The sequence below is a fragment of the Pocillopora damicornis genome, chromosome 7 (assembly GCF_964200805.1).
Source record: "Pocillopora damicornis chromosome 7, jaPocDami1.2, whole genome shotgun sequence".
NCBI classification, from domain to species: Eukaryota; Metazoa; Cnidaria; class Anthozoa; order Scleractinia; family Pocilloporidae; genus Pocillopora; species Pocillopora damicornis.
In genome coordinates, this window is record NC_142676.1 from 23,448,538 (window position 1) to 23,475,130 (window position 26,593).

At 37.2% G+C, this 26,593-nt stretch overlaps 3 protein-coding genes across 3 annotated transcripts in view; all 3 read left to right on the forward strand.

Annotated features, from left to right (window-relative positions):
• The first annotated feature begins 7,753 nt into the window (after nucleotides 1–7,753).
• LOC113677716 (uncharacterized) lies at nucleotides 7,754–14,277 on the forward strand. The gene is made up of 7 exons (XM_089213708.1): nucleotides 7,754–7,825; nucleotides 8,903–8,984; nucleotides 9,521–9,565; nucleotides 9,998–10,326; nucleotides 10,715–10,781; nucleotides 11,309–11,865; nucleotides 13,374–14,277. The coding sequence occupies exons 2-7, from the start codon at nucleotides 8,924–8,926 to the stop codon at nucleotides 13,497–13,499; spliced, it is 1,185 nt and encodes a 394-aa protein (XP_089069834.1). The 5' UTR covers nucleotides 7,754–7,825; nucleotides 8,903–8,923; the 3' UTR covers nucleotides 13,500–14,277.
• A 3,238-nt stretch (nucleotides 14,278–17,515) lies between these two features.
• On the forward strand, nucleotides 17,516–22,068 carry LOC149043217 (carbonic anhydrase 2-like). The gene is made up of 7 exons (XM_089212376.1): nucleotides 17,516–17,576; nucleotides 18,105–18,149; nucleotides 18,572–18,900; nucleotides 19,245–19,304; nucleotides 19,736–19,802; nucleotides 20,322–20,758; nucleotides 21,287–22,068. Exons 1-7 carry the CDS (start codon nucleotides 17,516–17,518, stop codon nucleotides 21,410–21,412), a joined length of 1,125 nt encoding a protein of 374 aa, XP_089068502.1. The 3' UTR covers nucleotides 21,413–22,068.
• A 3,884-nt stretch (nucleotides 22,069–25,952) lies between these two features.
• The window catches only part of LOC149043218 (uncharacterized), a 1,216-nt gene continuing 575 nt past the window's right edge, over nucleotides 25,953–26,593 (forward strand). The window contains exons 1-2 of the mRNA XM_089211643.1: nucleotides 25,953–26,210; nucleotides 26,315–26,593. The exon at nucleotides 26,315–26,593 is cut by the window's right edge and continues 575 nt beyond it. Of these exons, the coding sequence (XP_089067769.1) occupies nucleotides 26,195–26,210; nucleotides 26,315–26,593 (295 nt within the window). The 5' untranslated portion in view covers nucleotides 25,953–26,194. The remainder of the gene's footprint in view (nucleotides 26,211–26,314) is intronic.

The following is a 26,593-nucleotide window of genomic DNA, read 5'->3' on the forward strand; positions in this document are numbered from 1 at the left end:
AATTTTGCAATCAGGTCAGCTATGTCTCAATTGCACTCTTTGAAAAGGCAAAGAAGTTATAACCCAACAAATGTGCAGAAAACCGTAGGAAATCTCTCGCTAGTAATGAAATAAGAATGATCGTGAAGTTAAAAGCTATCGACATCCACTAGAATTTTTTAAACTTCGCTGCAAATGATCACGCGCTCGAGTCAGAATGGGGCGAGTCAGTCAGTTGTACTATTCATGACAGTAAGTGTTTTAGAAAATCCAAAGTCTTTTCGGTTGTTAGATCCAAAGCATGCGCATTTTGTTGCATTTTACAATCAGGGGTAGCACACGTCTGTGATACCGTCCTGTAGAATTGGATGTGGATAGGAGTTTTATGCGTTGAGGAAATCCTTTTCAGTATTCTTCGCCCGCCTGTTTGAGAATACAGCTAAAAAATTCGACGTTTCTGAGTAAGAGGTTTACATACGTCATTAGGATAGGCTCTTATAAATTGCAACAATGGATCAGTAATTATTTTTTGCCCGGGGGAGAGGATTTCGGCTGTGTCACGATAAAAATCACCTAATCCCCCCATAAAGCTCTGTAATATTCTCATGACCCCTCCTGATTTACTGTTCGTTGGCAGTCCCCCCAATTTCATACTCTATTGGCGACAACTGATCCCTTCTCCGTTTAAAATCCCCACCCCCTTCAGCCACGGTAAATATTATGACTGGAGCTTACGTATAGATTGACCTTAATGACGAGTTATGAGCTGAGGTAAGGATTTGGGTATCGTCACTCATTAATCCTTCAACTCCCATGAGAGACCAAGACAGAATTTCTCCTTACAATATCAATTCAATATCAAGCAGACAAGTGACGAGAATAAAGAAAGATATTAACTAGGGGATTATTAGTTGATCCGATACCAAATTCTCCAAGCTAACATCACAAGAACTGTATGGCAGACAGTAAGGAGAATTTCGAATGAGACCTTGGGAGTTAAAGGGTCAAGTGTTCTTTTCAAGACCTCGTTGTCAGTCTGAGTTAGGTATAAACTTTAAGGTACATCAAAATGCGCTGTTATGTTGCTAATTTTTTAACAAACGCTGATGCTGGAACTTTGGGAAGAGCGGTTTTATGACCTTAGGTGAAACTAACCATAACATCATCTTGGATATAAAATGTACCTCGATAGTTGTTAATGAGTAGGTGTAATGATATGCTCACCTTGTTCTCCATGACGTACATTGCACTCCGGCGTTGTAATCCTGTATTGATTCCAAACTGGAGGTCCTTTGTGTTCCTTCCTCGGACATTAAATTGCTTTGACGCAGATGATTTTAATTTCGGCAGTTTCGTTGCATTTAACACTATATTTTCTTAGCGTTCAAGGAGTTTGTTTATCAGTCAGAAAAAGTTGGCCTAATGACAATTCTAAATAGATAACAACATTGTATTTGGATGAGTGGTAGAGTTATTTTAAAAAGGCAAGGAAATATCAAATGAAGTTGCGTTTTGACCAATATCTAAAAAATATGGATTACCCTGATTTAAGCCCAGTATGAATTAAGCTTCAAGTCAAATACCAAGAGATATTCGATCGTCGACGATATCTGATCTTGTTTGTAGACTCGTCTTTGAGGTGAGCGGTCTTTGAAATGACTGGCGTTTATTTTTTACTCCGATCTATTTTCAAAATATATAAAACAAATCTGAATCGCCTCCAAAGGGTAAAAATAGGCCCTTGCTCCTCGATGCGGAAAATGTTCAGTTGAAAAATACCATGTATGTTTTAAACGCAACTTGGTGTAAATGAAATATGCAAGGCTGCCTGCATTAGGCATCAGGTACCTTCTCTAATTATAGAGCTGGTCACTTTATTCAATATTGTCAACGCAGCTCTTATCCTTTAATTTTTGAGAACAGTATAATTGAGGATATATTTTAGATAGTTACACTGAGGAATTTAAGTTAAAATTCACAAGATTTTTTTAAAAAAAAATAAGACAGTTTGCCTCAGCCAATCAATTCCAGGCAAAAACAGCATGTGATAGAAATTAGCCAATCAGCACAAAGCATAGCGTCAGCTCTCTACTTTTTTGTGTTGTTGGTTGACAATGGCGGAATTAAGCGGGGAAGCTTTGCCCAATTTCTACAATAGTGAAGCAAATGAGAGATTTCTTTCCTTGCCAGAAGAGGAACTAACCAACTTAAGTATAAACCAGAACCAAGACACCTCCAAGGGTTCAAAAACTTGGCTGAACGTTTTCAACGAGTGGAAGGTGTAGCGTAGAGAAAGCTTGAAGATATCCCTCGCCATGAGCTGGATGCAATTCTTTGCCGTTTTTTCGCTGAAATTCGAAAAAGTGACGTTTGAAAAACTGTGGCAGAAACCACAGTATCTAGCGAGATCGTGAATTTACAAATTCAAGACAATAACTTGAGGAGAAAGCAAGGCTGTGTTACCTGATCAGATATGTAATTAATATGTAACACTGAGGACTTCATGCTTGTCCAATTTGGAAATAATTGGTTTCAAAAGATTCTTCTTACAGCCAAATTGGACTTAGCCTACGGCCTCGTCCAATTCTGGCTGTCATCAGAATTTTTTTAACACATCTCTTTTAAATAAGACAGCATGTCAGGTCCCATTATATATAAGAATACGATCATCTTTATTTCAGAGATTTGCTTTGATTCATCCACAGGATAAAGACTGAAACTGCGCCTGCAATATAAAAAAAGCTATTTAATCTGATTAGCATATATTTTGAATATAACAATCTCTGGAGGCGTTTGTAGTACAACTTGGTTGAGTCTCTTTTGAGTTTTTAGAAATTGCAAAAATTGACAAAGTTCTTTGATGTAAACAATTCAGCTGCGTGTCGAAGAAATCTACAAAACATCTGACGACATGTCATATATTCCGTAAAGCCGCATGAAAAGGGCAAGCTTATACATGTAATAGCATCGTTCACGATTATCTTCGCTAAGTGGGTGTTGTTTATCGAAGAGGTTCGTTTCTCATGTACTTTCCCTATAAAATCAGTTTTTCAGATTTCATGTGGAATTGATCCTTATTTAAGTCTCTGTATACTGGGTGCAATAAAAAGGGAAAGGTAAATTCACTTCATAGTTACACTGATGTCCTTAATTGAACACTGAGCTGAACCTCGTATTCTGTTCATATTTACCTCAAACTACACAAAACAAATCAACTGAAGATGTTAGTCTTGCTATTTTGATTCAATAAAGGAAACTGTCTGAAATGAAATGTCTTACTATACAACTGTAGAGAAATTCCAACGAATAGGCTGACATTTATCAATTGACGAGATATTTTCAGACAGTGTGAGTGGACATGACCAGCAACCATTTGAATCTGACTGTTTCGGAATTATGGAATAACACATATTACCACAAAAAATGTTCGAAAACAAATTACGATCGAGCAAATGTAAAACTCTAATTTCCCATTAAACCTCGAGATTACCATAGTTCATGCAAAGAAAAAAACCTTTGTGACTATAATGTTTTTCTGTTTAATTCAGGTTGTGTGGTTGATAAAGGATTTGCTGAATACAAATTTCACAGAAAATCTTTTCCTCACACGCTAAGCATAGCCTCTGGGTTACTAAAACTGATCGAGGCTAACCTTGATGGAGGGTTTTTGAAAGTGAGTTAGGGGTGTGTCTATCGTCAACTTATCAGGTGTTCTTTTGAAGATTTTTTGATTTGTAAAGAAACGAGTGGACGCTGAGATTCATCACGGCACAGTGAAATGCACTGCAACGTTACTACCAGAAGAAGAATATCTACTCTGAGTAAAAGCTGTTGATAGAAACTTTGGAAAGAGTGGTTTCCCAGCTAAGGTGAAAATGATCGTAACATCATTTAGGATACAAAATGTACTTAAGTCCTTGTTAATAATTACTCCCACTTTTACTTGCCTGGTGCCTCAATGACACGCATGGCACTTGTTGGAGCTCTGAACTTGTACCAGCTAGGAGGTCTACTATGTTCCTTCTTCAGAGCCTAAACGAGTGTGATGCAAATGATAATTATTTAGGTACTTCTTCTTGTGTTATTTTGCTCATCCATCCAAAGTTGGCTTGGTGACAATTTTAAATAGATAAATATTCATGAATGGCGGAACTATACTCTAAAACACCGATGCGGAATAATCTGGAGATGCATATATTTTTAACCAATATCTGAAGAATATTAACTACCCCGACTTCAGCTCAGTATTAATCAAGCCACAAGTCAAATACCAGGAGGTATTCATCGACAAAATGTGTTGTTTGGAGCCTCGTCTACGGAATGGGCGGCATTTGAAATGACTGGCGGCGTCTATTTTTGACTTCAAACCATTATAAACATTTGCAAACTAAATTTAAATAACTTGTACAGGATAAAAATAGGCCATTGCTTTCCAGAAATGCGGAAAATGTTTGAACAATGCAATATATGGGGGTGGAAGGACTGGTCATGGAATATATCGGACAATGTTGTGTGCGTTCGGTATCAGAGACGCATTCAAATAAAATCTATTTCAAACTTTTCCACGCCTGAAGGATCCACACTATCTGCGATAGAAAAAAAATATATGTAGACTAATTTTTCGAGAATTAAATCCGCTGGATGTAAAGCGTTTTCTGAAGCACGCTTATGAATTTTAGCAACCTTGAAAAGTTTGAGTTCCCTCATTATCCACCGCATGAGTGCACCTGTTTGGATGTCCTTCTGCTGCGCCAAATAACTTCAAAACAGTTTCTAATGTGACACGTATGCGCTTTTCTACACTCAGTTGACTTAAGTTATGTCTAAAGGGGTTCCATAAAAAAGTGGTGCACGACCAGATGGCATGAAAGTTTTCCGGGCATATATTTGGAAAATTTGCTATTTTTCCTGTTTTTTTTTTTTAAGAAAACAAATTTTGAGGTCAAGAATGCCTAAACTTTCTGATAGGGACTGATTTTTGCTGTCTTCTGCTCCAGCAACAGACCAGTTCATGTGGGAAAGAAACGTGAATTTTTCCGAATTTCTTCCATGTCGAGTGATGTATAAGAGAACTGTACAGTAGCAGATATTTCGCACAGGGAGGTTTCGTGTGAATCCAAAAAAGAAGAATGCATGTGTTTTGATGCTGCGTGCGAAGATTTTAATTTGGGAGAAAATAGTAAGTCTCTGTGGGATTCCGCTGTATGCGATTCTTCTTCTTGGAATCAGGCTTTTGCAGATCGAGATATGTTCTTCTCAAACTCGTTAAATCATGTCGTTATTACCCAATCAAAACGCCTCATTCTAGTCAGGTGAATGAGTTATGAACACAATGAAACACGAGTTGAAAACCACACATGCTTGGAAAACGATTTCAAACCCGTGAGCAAAATGTATTTTAATCTGCATATTCACAGAGTAAGACCAACAAATGAAGATGAAGAGCTTTAATTTTTGAATCACATACAGTTACAATACTCTTTAAAGCAAGCTTATTTACTGCTGACATTGAATGTAACAGCACAGTTATCAAAGTCCCAAAAGCAGAAAGAGCTATTCTTTTCTAAATTTAATTCTCCCTCATTGATTGCGACCTTGTCTTTCGGTTCAGTTTCAACCATGTTTGTACACTTCGGCTCTAAAATGGCACTTACATGGGAAACTCGACTTTCTCCTCCGGTTTTATGTACTTTTACGGACTTCGGAATAGCGCTGGTCACACAAGTTTCCTTTTCTTCACTAGTTTTTGGAGGTCTAAATTTGTACTCTTCCATCTGTATTGAGAACTAACGTGCTTGCTCAGAAATCACAAACAGCAAGGTAACAATGCGGAATTGAATGCAAATGAAATAATATCACAGATCAGCAAGCAGAAATTAGGTGGCAGGTTCACATATCACGTCTCAAACAAAATATTTGAATTCAGAAAACTTATTAAAATGATAATTTCTACTTATTTTCTTTGTTGGGGAAGTAATTTTAAAACCTCATGTTTCGGATTTCATCAAGTTTCTAAACTTTCGAAAACAATAAAACCACTCGGCTTGCGGCTTCATGGGTTGAAATGTTTTCTCACGTTTGGAAACTTGATGAGATCCTCGCACTTGTCTCTGAAGTAGTATAGAATAGTATAGAAAACGCATAGAATTTTGATTTTAAGCAGCAGTTTATTATTATCTCAAAACGTAACATAAATGCGTGCTTTGCAAAGCAATATCCAGATTACACCACAGGAAGTAAGTTCCCACTCTAAAATGTGCCCTGCTACCGACATGTGGCCAAGTAGCTCTATTGGTAGTAACACCCACCCTGTGAGGCACAGCTTCGAATCGCGTGAAAGCCTGAAGGGTTCTTTTCCGCAAATACTTAAATTGCAGGTCACCTACAAGGATGATTGCCAAGTTAACCTTCAGATTTTTAATGACTACGTGTTCAGTGCAAAAACTCCGTGTGATATACCCGACTCCTAACCTTATACCTAAATAGAAGCAACTATTTAGTTTAATTAGTCATAGCGACAAAGGTTTAATACACGTATATACCGTGTCGGTGGACGATGTCTGTTGAACTGTGAAAGATCTGTTCAATATCGAAAGCTGATAAGCGTTTAAATTCAAACTTTGAGTCTCTTTGCGATATTTATTCTGTCACGTACTGTAAACCAAGCGATAAGACTAGGTTAATATATTAGGTGGGTGCATAGACTGAGTGTCAGGATTTACCTCAACAGATTGAGACATTCCTCTGAGACAGTGATGATAATATCGATAGCAAAAGATGTATCATTAGCAAGAAAGCTGCAGGAAAGTGGAAAATGGCTTTAAGATACTGATTAAATTGTAATATCTTTATTGCTGGCGAATGATAAGAACCTTAATTTAGTTCCTGCGAGATGTAAATGAACCAAGAATGTGGGTACCAAGTTCCATATTCGTGCTTTGCCGAGGTGCGTTTCTAGACGCCGAAAGGATCAAAGATCTCAGAGCTGGTTACAGAATGGTTGTTATTTTTCGTTGCTTATACTAAAAGGTAATATAATATAATATAATATAATATAATATAATATAATATAATATAATAATATAATATATTATAAGCTATACACCCTCTACTCATATTCGCTTTGGCTCAGGGAGGCTCAGTTTATGTCACGAAAATTAATGTTAAAAACAACAAAATATATTAATTCTATTATTATTTACAATAACTGACTCAATTTTTCGTTCTTTAATTGCTTTTAAGGTTTGGTGGATTCTCAACGGACGTGTACAACTTGAGTTTTTTTCTTTTAATAAGTATTTTTTTTAACTTGTGACCAAGCGAACGAGCGAGAGTCTTTTACCAATGCAAGGAGACGAAATAGAAGTTCAAAGCGGAGATGTGGTTTATTCGTGTTTATTATATAAATATTGAAAAAATATTTCATATTTCTAAAGCACCAAATTAGCCAGTCGACCTGACGTGGAAACCCCACCTAATTCTGGAAATGCTTCTTTTAAATAAAAAAAAATCGTTCTGCTATAAACGAAGTTAAATTCATGGTTCAGAGTAACTCTTGTGAAAAAAAAAGGAATCCTACACGACAACTGAAAGTGTTAAGTCTATTTACTGCATACCATGACAACAAAAATATGCCATCGCGTCTGAAAAATACTTAAGTGTGATCATTGTCAGTATTGAAGATATCGTCTCACAGACATTAGATATTCGACTGATAGTAATGAATATCAGTGTTATATAATGTTCTTAACCTATTTTGATATTTATTAGATAAGTATATAAACAACCCCTGATATGTGGACTTCATGAAGCAAAGGACAACAAGCAAAGGCCAGAGGTAAACACAGTAAGTGATATTTGTTCTTTAATTATTTCAAAATCTGCTTTCTGCAATCATTGTCAGTTAAATAGAACATCTCACTTTTGTTGTGAAACTTGTATGGGTAGTTTCAGTTTCGAAAGATTTGGCGAAAAGTTTGACGAAATTGTAAAAACGGACAAAGTTCTGTGATGCCAACAATTCTGCAGACAATTTTGAATTCTGGGGTGAAGAAGGAAATTTTTTTAGAGAAACTTTAAAATTAAAAAAGGTTGAGGTGTTCGTTGTTAGAAGTTATAGAAACTGGTCATTTGCCTTAGGCGTCAACGACGAAAACCATGGATCGAGAAAAATTATAATTTCACTAAGAGATCTTTAACTCGCTCAGAGCCGATTTATCTTTTGATGCAACCCTTTGGAAAGCAGTGGTTGAACAGCTCGATGAAAAGTGTGGCGACATTGTTAAGGAAAATCAAAGGTCGATTTGGTCTGCTCCCTTTGCAGCAAGGCTTTAATTGTTTACTAGTTGTTCTGATTTTTAGACTATCCAAGAGGTTTTAAGCGCTTCTGCAATATTATAGTATGGTTCATGACTAACATGACTTAGAAGGTGTCGCTCTCAAAGTACTTTTGTATTGTAATAGAGAACTGAAGTTATTCATGGAGTTAGATGTCCTTAATGGGACTTTACAGATCAAATCAAATGAGCTGTTGGTCTCGCATTTTTTCTCAAAGAAGTGAAACTGGTTCAAATTAAAATCTCCAATTACAATTTCAAAAGAAAGGAATTATTTCCAAACGTATGTTTTTCTCTTCATGTTCTATTTCCATCTGCAAGAACTGTTGCAGTGATACGAGGGATTTAAACACGCAAACTATCGTTAAAGGAGTGCCTTAGTCGTGTTTTTTTTTTTTTTTTGTAATGGCGTGTCTTCGTAACTGACTCATTGAGAGGAGAGCAAAACCAATTAGTGCCTTATTAATTTCGATAATCAACTGAAAATGTCCTTGCTTATTATGTATTTGCAATTATAAACTTGTATCTTCGTCAAGGAAGCAATTCCCACACTGAAATGTTCTTGTCATATATTGTTGTTCCTCAAGCTTGCTATATATACTGCAGAGATGTTACTAGTGCTCTTACTGTCGACATTTAGTGCAGTATCAAGTCAAGACTGTCCACCATGTGAGTAAATGTTAAATGTGAATTACAATCAAAAAATGATAAACGTTTTGAAAAAAAACTGGTTTGTGAGTGCATTAGGTGTCCTATTCATACCGATGCATACTATTTCTGAAAGGGTAATCGATTTTTATTAGCGTATGTAAGGTTTTACTGTTATTCTCTTATCATATGTCCTACTTCTTCAAAAGATTTCAATTTATGCAAGTGCTTTATATTTTTTTAGGTGTTTTCCAATAATGTTAATGTTTGGGACCTTATTTAGTATTTTCTACCCATGTACGTGTTTTGTTACTATTGAAAATATGATGTTTTGATTTTTAACGATGTGTTTTTCCTTTTATTAAACATCATAATGAGGCGAATATCAGTGAGTATCAAAAGTTTCCGTAATCTTGTCGGCAGATAGTTGCTTGGTGATACATTCAGTTCCTTCCTAGCCTTATCATTTGCGTAAATCATTTAACAATTAATTTGAAGAACATACATTCTTTATCAATTGCTTACAGTCAGTATTTCATTTTATCTCTATATTGCAGTGGCAGAGGATGAACACTTTAGCTATGGAAAGACTGAAGGAGACGGTACTTCTTTCAGTGTAATTTGGTTTTTTCTAGGGATGTGTTTCTTGGCCACGGCCATGTCTGTCTCGCAGATTTCTACCCCACTCTCCCAATGAATGTTTTAAACTGAGTCCTTATATCAACAGCATTAATGAATTTATATTTTTATTGTACTTTACCACGAGGAATAGTTAGAACCCCTTTTTTAGACGATATCAGCAAAGCTATTTTGTGATAGTTTACTCTTTGGTTCAAAATTTAATCTGGAAGATTTAAGGGACCATAATCTCTCTTTTTTTTTTCTAACTTACTAATGAGGCATTTCGAGGGACACGTTTTTTTTTTTTAAATTGACGATATCATGTTATCGCTTGAGCCTTCTATCTAGTGATGATCCTGTTGATTCATATAAATAAGATGAAACTGAAATCAAAGCTTAATTTCTCGGTATAGTGCCTGGTCCTCCGGATTGGCACAAGAAATGGGAAGAATGCGGACATAGTCGCCAGTCCCCAATCAACATTGACAAGAGTGAGACCAAACACAAAGATTTCCCAACTCTGAAAATGACCTTTGACAACCCAAGAGGACTGGTTGCTGGAACACTAAAGAACAACGGTCATGCTCCGACTCTGGAAATTGATGAGGACAAAGGAACAGCAACACTTGAAGGAGGTGCCAAGGATGGTACTTACACTCTGAAACAGTTTCATGTTCACTTTGGCTGTAAAAACAATCGAGGATCTGAGCACACGGAAAATGGAAAACGTTATTCTGGGCAGGTAATGAAACTTTAAAATGGATGTATGGATTTCTAGTCAAAAGTGAACTTATCTTGAACTTCTCTCGATCATGACTCTTCTTATTTTACCTTGTGAAAATGCCTTACCCATGCGATCAGCATTCGGTCAAGTCCATATGCCTTAGGCTTAAGTGTTACAAATCTAGGGTGTAACTGTAACTAAGCCAAAAAGGCTAGAGGAGGTTGTGGATGGCTAAAACTGTAATACGTTGAAAGCACGAAATTTAGTGCAATTTTTTGTTAAAATATTTTTATTTGAATTGTTTCTTGAAGAAGCAAAATAAGGTGGGTGGGTTATATGTGAGTGTACAGTTTAAAAGTTACTCGAAGAAGCAGCAGCTGACTAACGCTCTTGTCGTTCTATCTAGGCCTCTAGTAAAGGTAACAAGATATTAGGAAGGTTTGCCAAATTGCTGCCAAAAATAATTGAAGTTGGTAAGTAACATTTCTGTATTTTCATTGAATTCCGAAAAATGGCGATTTCAATTTCTCATCATAGCTAGACGTTCTGAAACGCACGATTTTCGTATATTCATATGCTATCGATCAGCTTATCATGTTTCTTTATCTAGTTAGCATTATACTTACAAAATTCGACTGACCGACAGCTCTTCATTTAAATCTCATTTTTCCCATGACGTCCTCACACCTTGCCGTCATCTTAGACATTAACATCGACTATCTTCCTCTCACACGATCACTGAAAAGACTTCCACTCCATATGAGCTTTTAAATTCAAAACTGCAATCCCTAATCCCTAACGAATCTTTTTTGCACCTATACTCGTCGAATCCATCGCTTTTTGCTACATTTTTCTTTTCTGGCCGAATGTCATCCTGTTTGAGTTTGAGCATTCCGTAGAACACCGTAGAGGGAGAACGTCTTTTCCTACTTGTGAACGAATCCTGATAACCCCAGAAAACATAAAGAGAATAAAAAAGCTATGAAATTTTTCATTTCAGATACAGACACACCGGTGGATGAGTCTGACAAAATTCGCCTTATGGACCTTATACCAAACAAAAATTATCATCGTGGAGACAACGGAAACGGCAACGGAAATGACAACGGAAACGGAAACGGAAATGGCAATGGCAATGGCAACGGCAAGGGCAATGGTAACGGTAACGGTAATGGCAACGGAAACGGCAATGGCAATGGAAACGGAAATGGCAATGGCAATGGCAATGGCAACGGCAAGGGCAATGGCAACGGTAACGGTAACGGTAATGGCAACGGAAACGGCAACGGCAACGGCAATGGCAATGGAAACGGAAACGGCAATGGCAATGGAAACGGCAATGGCAATGGCAATGGCAACGGCAACGGCAACGGCAATGGCAACGGCAATGGCAACGGCAAAGACAACGGAAACGGTTTGCATAAGTATCCAAAAGATGATAAGGTCCTTATACTGTCAGACTATTATCATTACAAAGGTTCTCTCACCACTCCTCCCTGCTGTGAAACTGTGATGTGGTATGTCTTGAAACCCAAAGTTCCTATATCGAACTATCAGGTAATTATAAATTAAAAATGCACATTGGCGTATCTTGTATTTTGATGAGCTAATAATTCGTTTACAATAAGCACTCTGTTGGGTTTTAAGTCGATATTTTACATAGACAGTTCTCTTTTTTTTCCTAAAGCCTTATTATGAAAATTCAGTCACACCAAGGAAATACCTCCAATTTCAAGTTGCCTTTCACCACCTCTTTGGAGCCCAAAATCCTTTAAAAAAATTCCATATTATTTCCCCGGTGCATTGAATTAACAACTGGGGTTTACTTCCACATTTTTTAGGTCCTGGTTTACCAACTAGATAAAAACGACAAAAAACATACACTTTTAACTCGTGGATACACGTAGCGTAGAAACGAGTTGTTGTGGGCACTTTAGGGACATGAAAATTGCGTGGACTCTTCGTAATCTCTCCTTCCGAAGAAGTCCGCAGTCCTGACATCATTGTGATTGCATCGATCGTTGCGGTGTTTATTGTCTTTACATGGCTGTTTCGACATTTACTAAATTGAGATGGGCTTCGAATTTTTCAGATTAGTGCTATGATCAACTTAAAGACCAAATTTGAAGTTGTTTTGATCACTTGACGATCTTTTTCTCTCAAAACACACGACGGCTTCCTATTTCAAGGAATGCTTTTCCTATTAATTTTTATGGCATCCGTGTAAAAAAATACAAGCATATGCGTGTATTGAAAAACAAAAGGGAAATTCAAAACTACAGGAAATTGCGAGTAATCGGCCTCTTCTGCTACACGCGGGTTTTTTTTGGTGTTACATGCGTGTGTTTCCCATAAGTTAAAAGCACTTCACGCACGTGGGAATGCTGCAAACACGATATAAGCAGTGCAAAGTAGAATGTCAACCTGGTGTGATTATGTACGATATTTTGCTTCATCACTGTTTGTCATTTCTACCACTTAAATATTGATTCAGAGAGGGGGGGAGGGGGGGGAGTAAAGGTCAAAATTCCTAGGCTGGATAAGGTCCCATTTTCATGACTACATTGAATTTTATGGCGTTCCTTTTTTTTTTGCTATTTTCAATAGAGTTACTAGAATGGGGTTACACATTTTTGAGATTTTAGGCGTAAGAAAATTAAGGTATTAATTCATAAAGAGGAAGATTCATGGTAAAAAAGTTGTTACCGTATTTTAATTTTTAATAAATGGCTCCCATTCCATTCCGGTCGGACAAAGATAGGGTCTATAATTGGCCACAATACAGCAGAGGTTCTAAGAAGCCAGCTACACATACCCAGCAAAAAATTACCCATGTATCCCCCCTTGGGGGGGTTTCCAACACATAATCGAGTGCTATAATTTCTATACTTGCAATGGTTCCACTTTCTATCTTTTTTTAACTCCTTAGTTTATTGATAGCAACTTTACAAGTACATATCTCTTGAATACTTTATCCACGAGTTGGTCACAGGCGCCCTTTGATTTCTATTTGTAAACTCAGATTGAGCGGTTGTTATACGAAGATGTTTTTTTTAAATTTATAGCTCAAACTGTTCAGGAAGTTGAAAGGTGAATACCCAAGAAAGCCTCCGAAAATGTGTGACAACTACAGACCATTACAGCCGCTGAAGGACCGCACGGTTTGGTTTGTCAAAAACAAGAAAGACTGATATGGAACGTTCCACTCTATCAAGGCCTAGATTGACTGACTGACTCCGAGTACCTGAAATTTGACTCGCCACGACCAATCCTTTAATTTACTTAATCTGCATATAATTTTTTGGCATTTTCACGATTGCATTAAGGGTAGATGGGAGGGGGTAAAAAATTTGTCTTCTCGCGCGTGCTGTGTTGTTAGATCAAAACAGCTAAAAGGCTATTATTAGGAAGCCGGGGCAACTTAGAGTTCGCGGTCTGTTGTAAGTTTTGTATTGTCCGGAACGTTCTTTGTAGACACAACTGTATCGCAATGGTTGAATTTGAAATAAAGCACTCAAGTTTCTTGTGCTAAGTCGTTGAAAAATTCCAGCAGGGCTGAAGGATTTTGTGGTGTAATACTTAAACCTCTAGGGCGCCAAATCACTTTGTAGTGGGAAAGAAATATCTGGCCCCACCATTTTTCTCCTTAGTTAGATAGCGCCACTCATAATCCTTATTCGGATTTAAGCTGACGACTGACTTTTATTAAACTTGGTCCAGACCCTCATCTGAGAAGGCGTTACAACAGGAGAAATGTATAGTATTGGGGGTAGTCAATATTTATTGATACTAAGAGAAACTCCTACAATAATAATGTTTTGCACCAGGTCAATAGAAATTGGTTTACATAAAATGTACGTATTGTTAGCCTTAAGAATTTAAGAGGGAAAGTAATCTTTTTCTATCGTTTACATAAGGGGTAACAGGAAAACCTTTGTAAAATTTTGCAGTGAATAAAAGGTAGTAACATGAAAACACTGTCACAAGTCCTTATTTTCCCAGGTTTAAAATGTCAGTTTCTACGACGCATGTCATACCACCAGCGCATCACGATTCCTACTAAATCCCGTTAGTTAAACCAAACTTTACTGATCACAGGTAATCAGGACGGCATGGTAATTAGAGCAAGGCGAAATAAGAGATTTTATAAGCAGGAAAATATCTCCGTTCGAGCCTTTTCAAACTTTGTATGGAACTTAGAATAGGCACATGCTCTGTTAATAGACAAACCACTATCATTTAACCAAGGAATTTAAAATCCACGCATATTTACACCATTGCGCTGCCTTCTCTCAAATCGCATGATTCCTTAATTAAGTACTTTTAAAAACATTCACACAACCCACAGTCCTCTCCTTCGCTTTGGTGGAAGGCGAACTTTTGAAGTGTCAGCTGTTCAAAATCTATTACTGTAGTCTGTCTGCGCCTGTCACAAGCGAAAGGAGCTGAATATAGGTCCCTATTTCTTTTTTAAATTGTTTTTATACAGGCTTTAGTTGAAATTTCTATAATAAAACTTTACAGTCTTATCAGGTCAAAAACATTAAATATGATTTCATCTTACTTAAGTGAAGTGTTTCAAGATTTTGCCAGTTGTCAATTCTGTAGCTAACATTTCAGACGCGTAACTAGTTTTAAGAACGAGTCAACTGGCCACCATATATACCACAAGTGCCTGAGGTTAGGTCTTTAGTAATAAAAACAAGTGATTTTTTGATTGTCTAGAGTCAGAGAGTCTCATGAGAAGTTTGAAAATTTCATGTGCACCATGGCTTAATTGCATAAACTTATCTAACGACTTAGGGACTAAACATCCCTACATCACCTTTTTCAGCCAAATTTAAAACATGAGGCATTATCTCTTGAGTTTGGAAGCTCTTATTATGAAGAAATAAACAATATCAATTTCAGCTCTCACATATTGAGTTTCAGCTTATAAGAGACATTTATTTAACTTAACAATATAGAACTCACTTATTTATAACAATGATTGCCGACCGAAAAAGTCGATCTAGCATCTATTTAAGATACATTTCCAACAAGGTCAGAACATGTTGATACTAGTTTTTAGATAAAGAAATTCTGTGATCAGAAATGATCCTCGTCGTCTAAAATTAAATATCTGCGCACTTTATGATCTCAAATATTAGTAGAACTGGATAAAATATAAAACTGTAGGGGAAATATCATTTTTGTAATTACATAATCTAGCCATGGTAAGAAAGCAAGGAAGGTGCCAAATAAAACATTCAGTACGTTTTTGCGAATCAATGTGCAAACAACTTTCAAATATAAGAGAAAAAACGAACAAACGACAAGAAAGTGGGTTAAATTAGAAAATAAATGAAAGAAAAAACCCTTACAGCTGAAGAGGACACATTGTAACCGCACCACGTCCAAAGTGATTGGGCGATGAGGGCAAAGTATCGGTTGGTACTCAAAATATTGAAATGCAAGCTCTAATATTGGAAAATGATGGCGGCATTACTAATATTTGCAGAACCCACCTAAGTTCTTGTATTCCAGAAATGATACCAGTATAATACTTCGACGATAGTACACGTAATGATAAATAGAGATAATGATAAAGCTGACAAAGATAAAAGCAAGTGAACACGAAAACCAACACATCTGGCGAAATGAGAACCGAGCTTTCAGGCACGTTGTTGTACTAAGATATATAATAAAAAGACTCTAAATAGAACTTGGACATTTGCCCTTCGTTATTATTGCCGGCGGAGTGCTTACATCGTATACCGGAAGGAACAAGCTACCGAATTGCTTTAACGCGATTCTTATGTTGGGATCTTTATTCAAAACATACAATATACATTTTTTTTTTAAAGTGATGTTCATCAAGATTATGGAAACTGAAGTATCTACCATTTTAAAGCAATTTTCTCTGGGGTTGATAAAAATTATATATATTTTCTCTTTGCCGTTCCTAAATAAAATTATTTCTGAAAATGAGAATAAAAAAGAGTAACACCAAAACTAATCAAAAAACAAAGTTAACAATTAAGTTATATAACTACCGGCCACTTTTGAAGTTTCTTAACTTACCGATAGAATATTTTACATTTCCTCCACTATTTTCGCGAATATAATTTCTGTTGAGTCTCTAACTCTTTTGTTTCAGTCAACAATCAATATAAAATCTCATAAATATCACGCTACTGAAAATCATTATCACGTGGTGGTGTTTGTACATTTCAATACCCCATGATAAGCGTATAAATATCCCTGATCTCTAGAATTCGCAGGACGCTCCAAACACGGGCTAGGAAGCTTAACCCTTCAGGAAAGGCCAAAAACGAACCTCGGTAAGTAACAGATTTTTCTTTACGAAAACGGATTTATTTTATGATTGTCAATGATGGATCTTTTGTTTTTCCTATGCCGTCATGTTCTAGTTCTTGCAAAGACTTTCAGTGTTTTGCGAGAAAAGTTTAAGAAACCTCGAGAATATGTTTCATATTAAAATAAGGAACCTTAAGCTAAACCACAACGGCGACAGCAACGAGAACGCGGCGAAACAAAGATGTAATTAGCAGAACAGTAGCTCAGCACGCACGTTTTTAAAGAAAACTTTGTGCATTTTTTAGCTGTCCTCTGCAAAACAATAACTTGAAATCGCCAAAATTTGCGTCATCCACCAACAGAAACCGCGACGGTAAATTATGCTTGCTTACCTAATGCTGAAGTTGACAGTAAGATGCGGTAAACACATGCAGCCATTTGCGAAATTCTCACTAAAAATAGAAATAGTTTTTAATCGACGTCTTCCTCGGCGTTGCTGTCCTACCTGTTTACAATGAAATTATAACAAGAAAACTGTCGAGCTTTTTCTAAAGCTCGTCTCTATTGAGTGCTGCAAAATTAAAGTCACAATAAGCCACTTGGTTGCAGAAAGATATCACTAGGAACTAACCAGAACTTAAAGGAATACACGTAAACTGTATGTAGTTGAAGGAGTGCCCTAGTCGTGATTAGTTTTTGTAATGTGGAGGGTCTTCGCAGCTGACTCATTGGGAGGAAAGTAGAGCAAATTCAATGCCTTATTACTTTTGAGACTCAACTGGAAATCTGCTCACTTATTATGTATTTACAAGTAATACTCGTATCTTATTCAAGGAGGCAACTCCCACACTGAAATGTTGCGATCACTTTGTTGTTCTTCCTCAAGCTTGCTATATATACTGCAGAGATGTTACTGGTGCTACTTCTGTCCATGTTTAGTGCAGTATCAAGTCAAGATTGTCCACCAGGTGAGTAAACCTTAAATCTGAGTTACAATAAATGATAAACACTTCCACTAAAAACTCAGTTTAGGGCAACAGCTGGGACTGGAAAAAGAACAACTGGATTGTGTGTGCATTAGGCGTCCTATTTATACCAATACAAACCATTTCTGAAAGTGTTTTCAATTTTTAAAAGCGTATGTAAGATTTTACTGTTATTCTTAAGTGCTTTATATTTTTGAAGTGTTTAACAATTATGTTAATATTTGGGAAGTTATTTAGTATTTTCTACCCACGTACGTGATTTGTTATTAATGCAAATATAATTTTTTTATTTTTGAAGGTGTGTTTTGCCTTTGAACCACCATACTGAGACGAATATCTCTGAGTATTCAAGTTTTCCACAATCTTGTCGGCAGATAGTTGTTATGTTGATACATTCAATTCCTTCCTAGCCTTATCATTAGCGTTAAATAATTAAACAATTAATTAGAAGAACATACATTCTTTATCAAGCGTTTACAATCAGTATTTCATTTCGCCGCTTTATTGCAGTGCCAGAGGAAGAACACTTTAGCTACGGAAAGACTAAAGGAGACGGTACTTCTCTTTTGTGTGTTAATTTTTTCTTTAGAAATGTGTTTCTTGGCTACGGGCATGCATGTATGTCTCGCAGATTTCTACCCCACTCTCCCAATGAATGTTTTAAACTGAGTCCTTATATCAACAGCATTGATGCATTTATATTTTTATTGTGCTTTACTACAAGGAATAGTCAGAACCCCTTTTCAAACGATATTAGTAAAACTATTTTGTAATAGTTTACTCTTTGGTTCGATCTTTAATCTGGAAGATTTAAGGGACCATAATCTCGTTTGTGTGTAAACTTACCAATGAGGCATTTCGAGGGGTGTTTTTTTCTTAAGCATATCATGTCCTCGCTTGAGCCTTCTATCTAGTGATGATCCTGTTGATTCATATAAATAAGATTAAACTGAAAACAAAGCTTAATTTCTCCGTAGTGCCTGGTCCTCCAGATTGGCACAAGAAATGGGAACAATGCGGATATAGTCAACAATCCCCAATCAACATTGACAAGAGCGAGGCCGAACACACAGATTTCCCAACTCTGAAAATAATATTTGACAACCTAGGAGGCCTGGTTACTGGAACACTAAAGAACAACGGTCATGCTCCGACTCTGGAAATTGATGAGGACAAAGGAACAGGAACACTTGAGGGAGGTGCCAAGGATGGTACTTACACTCTGAAACAGTTTCATGTTCATTTTGGTTGTGAAAACAATCGAGGATCTGAGCACACGGAAAGTGGAAAACGTTATTCTGGGCAGGTAATGGGTTTCTTTGTCAAAAGCAGACCTATCTTGAAGTGTTCCCGATCATGGCGCTGTCCTTTTATTTTCCCTAGTTATTTTGAGAATGTCTAACGCAATTAATATTCGGTCAAGTCGCATAAACCCCAGGTTTAAGTGTTACAAATCTAGGACGTAATTATAATTCAGCCAAAAAGGCCAGAAGAGGTTGTGGATGGCAAAGATTGCAATGCGTTGGAAGGACGAAGTTAAGCGCTATGTTTTGCTAATATCAAGCTGAAACTTTTAAGTTGAACGTGAGGGTTGAAGTGATACATTAGGCCGTAACTAAGACAGCCTTTTTCTTCTTCTTCTTTTTCCAGCTCCATTTGGTATTTAAGGATGCTGCTGGGGAGACTAGCGTTGTTGCACTGTGGCTTAAGGTATATTGTCCTCTATGTGCGCATACTCCAATCAATTGGCAGCCACTGTTTGGGAGGTCTTTGTAAAACGGCAGAAATAGAATCTGAAAGTGAAAACTCTAAATATGTTCGCTTGAGCTGTACCAGCACTCCAAATTAGAACCCTTTCCCAGATAATTTAAAAAAAAAGATAAGATGACTCATTTAACGTCAAATACACGAGACCTACATGATGTGTAAACTACACCTATAAGTAAAATTGATTGTTCAAGTTTTGAAGGTAATTGTGACATAAAGTAAGAGTATGGTTCATACAAAATGTGTAAAATGTGTTTTATTTGAATTGTTTCTTGAAGAAGTAAAATAAGGTGGGTGGGTCATATGTGAGTGTACAGTTTTAAAAGTCACTCGAAGAAGCAGCAGCTGACTAACGCTCTTATCGTTCTATCTAGGCCTCTAGTAAAGGTAACAAGATATTGGGAAGGTTTGCCAAATTGCTACCAAAAATAATTGAAGTTGGTAAGTAACATTTCTATATATTCACTTCATTCCGATAAGCTGCAATTTCAATTTCTCATCATAGCTGGACGCTCTGAAACGCACGTCTTTCGTACATTCATATGCTATCGATCAACTCATCATATTACCTTTATCTAGTTAGCATTATACTTTCAAAATTCGATTGACTAACAGCTCTTCATTTAAATCTCGTTATGGCCATGACTTCCTCACATCTTGCCTTCATCTCAGACATGAACATCGACTATTTTCCTTTTCAGGACTAACTTCCTCTCACTTTCACTCCATATCAGCCCTTGAATTAAACAGTTGTAATCTTCCTTACGAATTTTTTTTGCATGTCGACTCGTCGAATCCATCGCTTTTTGCTTCATTTTCTTTTCTGGCTCAGTATCATCCTGTTTGAGTTTGAGCATTCTGCAGAACACCTTAGAGGAAGAACTTGTTTTCTCACTTGCGAGCGAATCCTGATAGCCCTAGAAAACATAGAAAAGAAAAGGATATGGATTTTTTTTTCAGGTAACGAGACAGCAGTAGATGAGTCGCACAAAATTCGTCTTATGGAGCTTATACCTAACAAAAATTATCATCATGGAGACAACGGCAACGGCAACGGCAACGACAACGGAAACGGAAACGGAAACGGAAATGGCAACGGTAACGGAAACGGAAACGGCTACGGAAACGGAAATGGCAACGGCAATGGCAATGGCAATGGCAACGGCAACGGCAACGGCAACGGCAACGGCAACGGCAACGGCAACGGCAACGGCAACGGCAACGGCAACGGTAATGGCAACGGAAACGGAAACGGTTTGCATAAGTATCCAAAGGATGATAAGGTCCTAATACTGTCAGACTACTATCACTACAAAGGTTCTTTCACCACTCCTCCCTGCTGTGAAACTGTGATGTGGTATGTCTTGAAACCCAAAGTTCCTATATCGAACTATCAGGTAATCATAAAATAAAAATGCACACTGGCGCATTTTAAAGCTCGGTTCAGACCGCACAAACTTTTCCATTCTTACTAAGGGAAGGCAAATTTGAGCGAAAACAGCATTAAAAGCTACTATAAGTGAACGCAAAGAAATGATAACTATAAGTTATTTAGAGACGCCTAAAACTTTGCATATATTTGAAGTGATTGTTCCTCCCTCGGTTATTTGCAAATTTTCATACATCTTGTATTTTGATAAGCTGATACTTCGCACTCAGTTGGATTTTAAGACGTTATTTTGCATAGATAGTGTTTTTTTCCCCCAAATCCTTGTTATAAAAATTCAGTCAAACGAAGAGAACACCCAAAATCTTTTTAAAAACTTCCATATCATATCACCGGTGAGTGGAACAGCTGGGCATTATTTCTATATCTTGAGGACCTGGTTTACTTACGTGGTAAAAACGACAAAAAAAGAGATATCGTTTTTTTGTAAACCCAGATTAAGCGGTTGTTATACGAATATATTGTTTTTAATTCATAGCTCAAACAGTTCAGGAAGTTGATGGGTGATCACCCAAGAGAGCCTCCGAAAATGTGTGACAACTACAGACCATTACAGCCGCTGAACGACCGCACGGTTTGGTCCGTCAAAAACAAGAAAGACTGATATGGAACGTTCTACTCTAACAAGGCCAGGATTGACTGACTGACACTGAGTACCTGAAATGTTACTCGCCACGGCCAATCCTTTAATTTACTTATTCTACACAGAAATTTTGGTATTTTCACGATTGAATCAAGGATGAAGGGGAGGGGGTGAGAATTTGTCTTCTTGTGCATACTCTGTTGTTAAATCAAAACAGCTAAAAGGTTATTATTATGAAACCAGAGCAGCTTAGAGTTCGCGGTCTGTTATAAGTTTTATATTGTCCGGAACGTTCTTTGTAGACACAACTGCATCGCAATGGCTCAATTTGAAATAAAGCTCTCAAGTTTCTTATACTAAGTCGTTGAAAATTTCAGTAAGGCAAAAGGAATTTGTGGTTTAATACTTAAACCTCTAAGGCCCCAAATCACTGTATAGTTGTGAAGAAATACCTAACCCCACCCTTTTTCTCCTTAGTTAGATAGCGCCACTCATAATCCTTATTCAGATTTAAGCTGACGACTGACTTTAATTAAACTCGGTCCAGACCCTCATCTAAGAAGGCATGTTAAAACATAGGAAATGTATGGCATAGTGAGTAGTCGCTAGTTAATGATATTAAAGGAAGCGCTTACAATAATAATGTTTTGCACCTGGTCATTAGAAATTGGTTTACATAAAATGTACAGATTGTTTGCCCCAAGGAGGGAAAATAACCTTTTTCTATGTTTATATAAAGGGTAACAGGAAAACCTATGTAAAATTTTGCAATGAATAAATGGTAGCAACAATATGAAAATACTGTCACAAGTCCTTATTTTCCCAGGTTTTAAATGTCAATTTCTACGACACAAGTCATACCACCAGTGCATCACGATTCCAACTGAATACCGTTAGTTAAATCAAACTATACTGATCACAGTTAATCAGGACGGCGATGGTAATTAGAACGTGGAGAAACGAAAGATTCCATAAACAGCAAAATATCTCCGCTTCAGCCTTTTCAAACTTTGTATGAAAACTTATCACGCGCTCTGGGAGTGGACAAACCATTATCATTTAATTGAGGAATTTAAAATCCATGCACGCTGCACCACTGCACTGATTTCTCTCAGAGAGCATGTTTCCTTAGTTAAGTACTTTTAACTTGAAACCACAGTCCACAGTCCTCTCCTTTGCTCCAGTGGAAGGCGAACTTTTGAAATGCCAGCTGTTCAAAATCTATTACGGCAGTCTATCTACGCCTGTCACAAGCGAAAGGAGCTAATATAGGTCCCTATTTCTTTCTTAAATCGTTGTTGTACATGCTTACGCTGACATGTCTACAATGAAACTTTACAGCCTTATCAGGTCAAAAACATTATTTCATCTTACTTGAGTGAAGTGTTTCAAGATTTTGCCACTTGGTTATTCTATGGCTAGCATTTCAAAGGCGTACTAGTTTTAAGAGCGAGTCAAGTGGCCACAGAATATACCACAAGTGCCTGAAGTTAGGTCTACAATAATAACAAAAGTGATTTCTTTTTAATTTCTAGTGTCAGATAGTCTGATGAAGATTGAATTTTAAAAATTTCATGTGCACCATGGCTCAATTGCTCAAACCGACCTTACGACTGAGGAACTAAATATCCTGACATCCCCTTTTTCAGCAAAATTTCAAACAAGTCATTTCTCTTGAGTTTGGAAGGTCTAGTATTGTAATGAAATAAACAATATTTCTGCTCTCACATATTGAATTTCAGCTCGTAGAAGACATTTATCTAACTTTACAATGTAAAAGTCACTTATTTATAACAATGATGGCCGACTGAAAAAGTCGATCGAGAATCTAATTAATACACATTTCCAACAAAGTCAGAAAATGTGGATTTTAGTTTTTAGATAAAGAAGTCAATTTGCGTGAGGAAAAAAGACAAAATAAATTATATAATGAGAAATGATTCTCGTCGTCTGAAATTAAATATCTGCGTAATTGATTATCTCAAATATTTGTATAATCGAGCCATCGCAAGAAAGTGAGGATGATGCTAAACAAAACATTAAGTGCGTTTTTGCGAATCTATGTGCAAACAATTTTCAAATAGAAGAGAAAAAACGAACAAACAACAAGAGAGTGGAGAAGATTAGTAAATAAAAAAACCATGGGTGAAAATAGAAAAACCATCACGGATGATTGAGCGACGAGGGCGAAGAGGCGGTTGCTACTCAAAATATTGAAATGCAAGCTCTGATATTGGGAAATGCTAGCAGCATGACCAATATTTACAGAACCCACCTAAGTTCTTGTATTCCAGAAATGATACCAGTATAATACTCTGATAATAGTACACGTAATGATAAATAGAGATGATGATAAAGCTGACAAAGATAAAAGCAAGTGAACGCGAAAACCAACACATCTGGAGAAATGGGAAGCGAGCTTTCAGGCACGTTGTTGTACTAAGATAGGAAAAAGACTTTAAATTGAGCCTGGACATTTGCCCTTCGTTATTATTGCAAGTGAAGTCTTTATATCTTATAACGGAAGCAACAAGCTAAATTAACGCGGTTCATATGTTATGGGATCTTCATACAAAACATACAAGATACTTTTTTTTCAAGTGGTGGTCATCAACTTATGAAAACTGCCGTCCCTAAATAGAACACCAAAACTAATCGAAAAACAAAGTTAAAGAAAAGTTATTTAAGCACCGGCCACTTTCGAAATTCCGTAAGTGCTGATAAAATATTTTACCTCTCCGCAAGTATTTTCGATAACATTACTTCTGTTAAGTCTCTAGCTCTTTTGTTTCATTCAAGAATCAATATAAAATCCCATAAGTATCACACTGACGTGGTGATGTTTGTATATTTTAATATCCCAAAAAAGAAAAATACTCCTTAAATGTGAGGTTTGTAAAGAGAGATTATGAAATGTGATTATGTGGCTTCCTAGCTTTTTCAGCTTGGACGCGTATGGTTCAGGGTTTTGAAGGCCGATGCTGAACACACGAATGATTTCAAGAAAATGTGTGACAACTACAGACCACTGTAAGATATGTAAGACCACAAGGTTTGGTCCGTCAATTCTCACTAGAACAGTTATTTTAATTTTATATTTAGTTTTAAGACTGTAAAAATATGAAAATTATTTGTATGTGAACTGAGAACTGATCTGCGAAGATCGCTTTCATACTGATATATTTAGTGTGTTAGTCAATGTGCTATTCTGTGTAATTTTAAAACTGAATCATGAAAATGGTATGAAACTCATCACATCGTCAAAATTCATTCTTCTACGTGGTTTCATAAATTTTGTTGAGGCAAAGCCTATGAAAAAATAGCTAATTAAATATTGAATAAAAACGGGCGCAGAATCCGCCTCACCAAAACGACCTAATTCAACATTTCTTTTGACTGCCGTTCTGAAAGTCGAATTTCATTTAAAACTCGACTGAGCGAATCACAGATTAACTTAACAGGGCCCATGGCCAAGGGACTTGTACTATAACCAAAAATTCTCAAGTTTCCTTCATTAATGGACTTTTCATCTCGAACAGATTAAATCTGTTTTAGTCCGAGGCAACGATAGTTTTGAAAATAGTTGGTGAAAGAGAAAAAAAAATTCCATCTACGTGATAGACTCGTGTAGGTTTATCCACATTTCAAAGCCCGGGGAAACTTACCCTTGAGAACACGAGAAATGCTAGAAAATCACACCTCGTAAGGCGAAGATTTCATGATTTTCTATTGACATTCAAACTTCGCGTTTTAAAACCCTAGAAAAGATATAGAGTCCCATTTGACTGACATAATTTGGAATGGGGTTTGGCAAAGATGTTAGGGCCTGTTTACATGGAGGTGGGGGACCCCAGATAGGTGAGGTAACCCGCCTAGCCGTGGTCGAAAAATAAAACGCGTTTACATGCAATCTCACAACCCCGGGGTGCTAGGGTGTTGTTGCGCTTGCAGTTAGGGAGTTTGAGCGCAGGCGTCCTAAGCTCGCATCTCGAAAAAGACGAAAGATTAATTCGCGGACACATAGGTATTTATTCATGAAAGCGTCACGCGTTGCGTTACGCGGTGTTTAGTTTCGCGAGGAACCGTTGACTTAATAAGTTATACGGAATAGTTTGGGAAACCAAATATGGTCGATTTACAACGCAAAATATTCCGAAATGTGAACATTTTACACTCCTTGTGTGTCCGTTGTGGTTTCTAGCCGTGAGACGGCTAGGAAATGTACAAAGTTTTAACACGTACATGTTTCACTTTTGAGCTTCTTGCCATGAACGCGACCCCGGTTGGGCGGGTTACCCCACCTTGACACGTTTACACGGCAAATTGTCACCCTGGCTGACCGGGTTACCCTACCTGGCAGAACGGGCAACCCGCCTAGGCGGGTCACCCCACCTTTACAATTTGCCATGTAAACGTGTTAGTCAAACGTGTTTGGTTTACCAAGCTGTTCCGTATAACGTATTAATTCAACGGTTACTCGCGAAACCAAACCCCGCGTAACACAACGCATGACACTTTCATGACTAAGGGTGCGTTTCTTTAAAAAAATCCAAATCCGGATTCTTGAATCCAAAAACGGATTTTGCGTTTCTTTAATAAAATCCGAAAATGGATTTTGAATCTATAGAATCCACACTCCGAGTGGATTCATTAGATCAAATCTAAATCCGGATTTTTAGGATTCATGATCCGTGCGTTTCTTTATTGCACGGATACAAAAAGCAGTACGTTTGGTAAGCGGTCGTCTTCTTAAAATCCGCCACATTCCCGCCATTTTGTTGTAAATATTAGCTGCTGCCGGCCATGGCGAATAAACAAGGTGAGTTTTTTGTGTAGTTTCACCGAAATTCTCCGTCCTGTACGTATTTTTATAAATTTTCCGGATGTTTGATGCGTCTTGGCATCTTTTATTTCTATCTACAGGACAATATTGGACGCACAGTTTATCTGCAGGTGAATATCCAGAATATCAGTGGAACGAAAGCCACGTTCAACCGGGCATTCAACCTTATCTTCCTCAGTTCATGTTTCCACCACCGCAGGCATCACAGTTCAGCCATGAAACAGTCAGATCAGTATCACCTCAGCCTGGTCCAAGTTTTTCTTCTTTGGAAACAGCTGCAGCCACGTTCAGTCAGTCGCGTGAAGGCACCGAAGGCGAATCGAGAGCTCTTGTACGCTGGTCTAGAGCTGATGTGCTGT

What these genes read in the sequence shown, in the direction of transcription:
- LOC113677716 (XM_089213708.1), top strand. Translation starts at nt 8,924, where the DNA reads ATGTTACTAGTGCTCTTACTGTCGACATTTAGTGCAGTATCAAGTCAA. An exon ending in AAGTCAAGACTGTCCACCAT is followed by an intron (nt 8,985 to 9,520) that starts GTGAGTAAATGT and finishes TCTATATTGCAG; the next exon opens with TGGCAGAGGATGAACACTTT. An exon ending in GAAAACGTTATTCTGGGCAG is followed by an intron (nt 10,327 to 10,714) that starts GTAATGAAACTT and finishes CGTTCTATCTAG; the next exon opens with GCCTCTAGTAAAGGTAACAA.
- LOC149043217 (XM_089212376.1), top strand. Translation starts at nt 17,516, where the DNA reads ATGTTACTGGTGCTACTTCTGTCCATGTTTAGTGCAGTATCAAGTCAA. An exon ending in AAGTCAAGATTGTCCACCAG is followed by an intron (nt 17,577 to 18,104) that starts GTGAGTAAACCT and finishes GCTTTATTGCAG; the next exon opens with TGCCAGAGGAAGAACACTTT. An exon ending in TTCCTATATCGAACTATCAG is followed by an intron (nt 20,759 to 21,286) that starts GTAATCATAAAA and finishes TTTAATTCATAG; the next exon opens with CTCAAACAGTTCAGGAAGTT.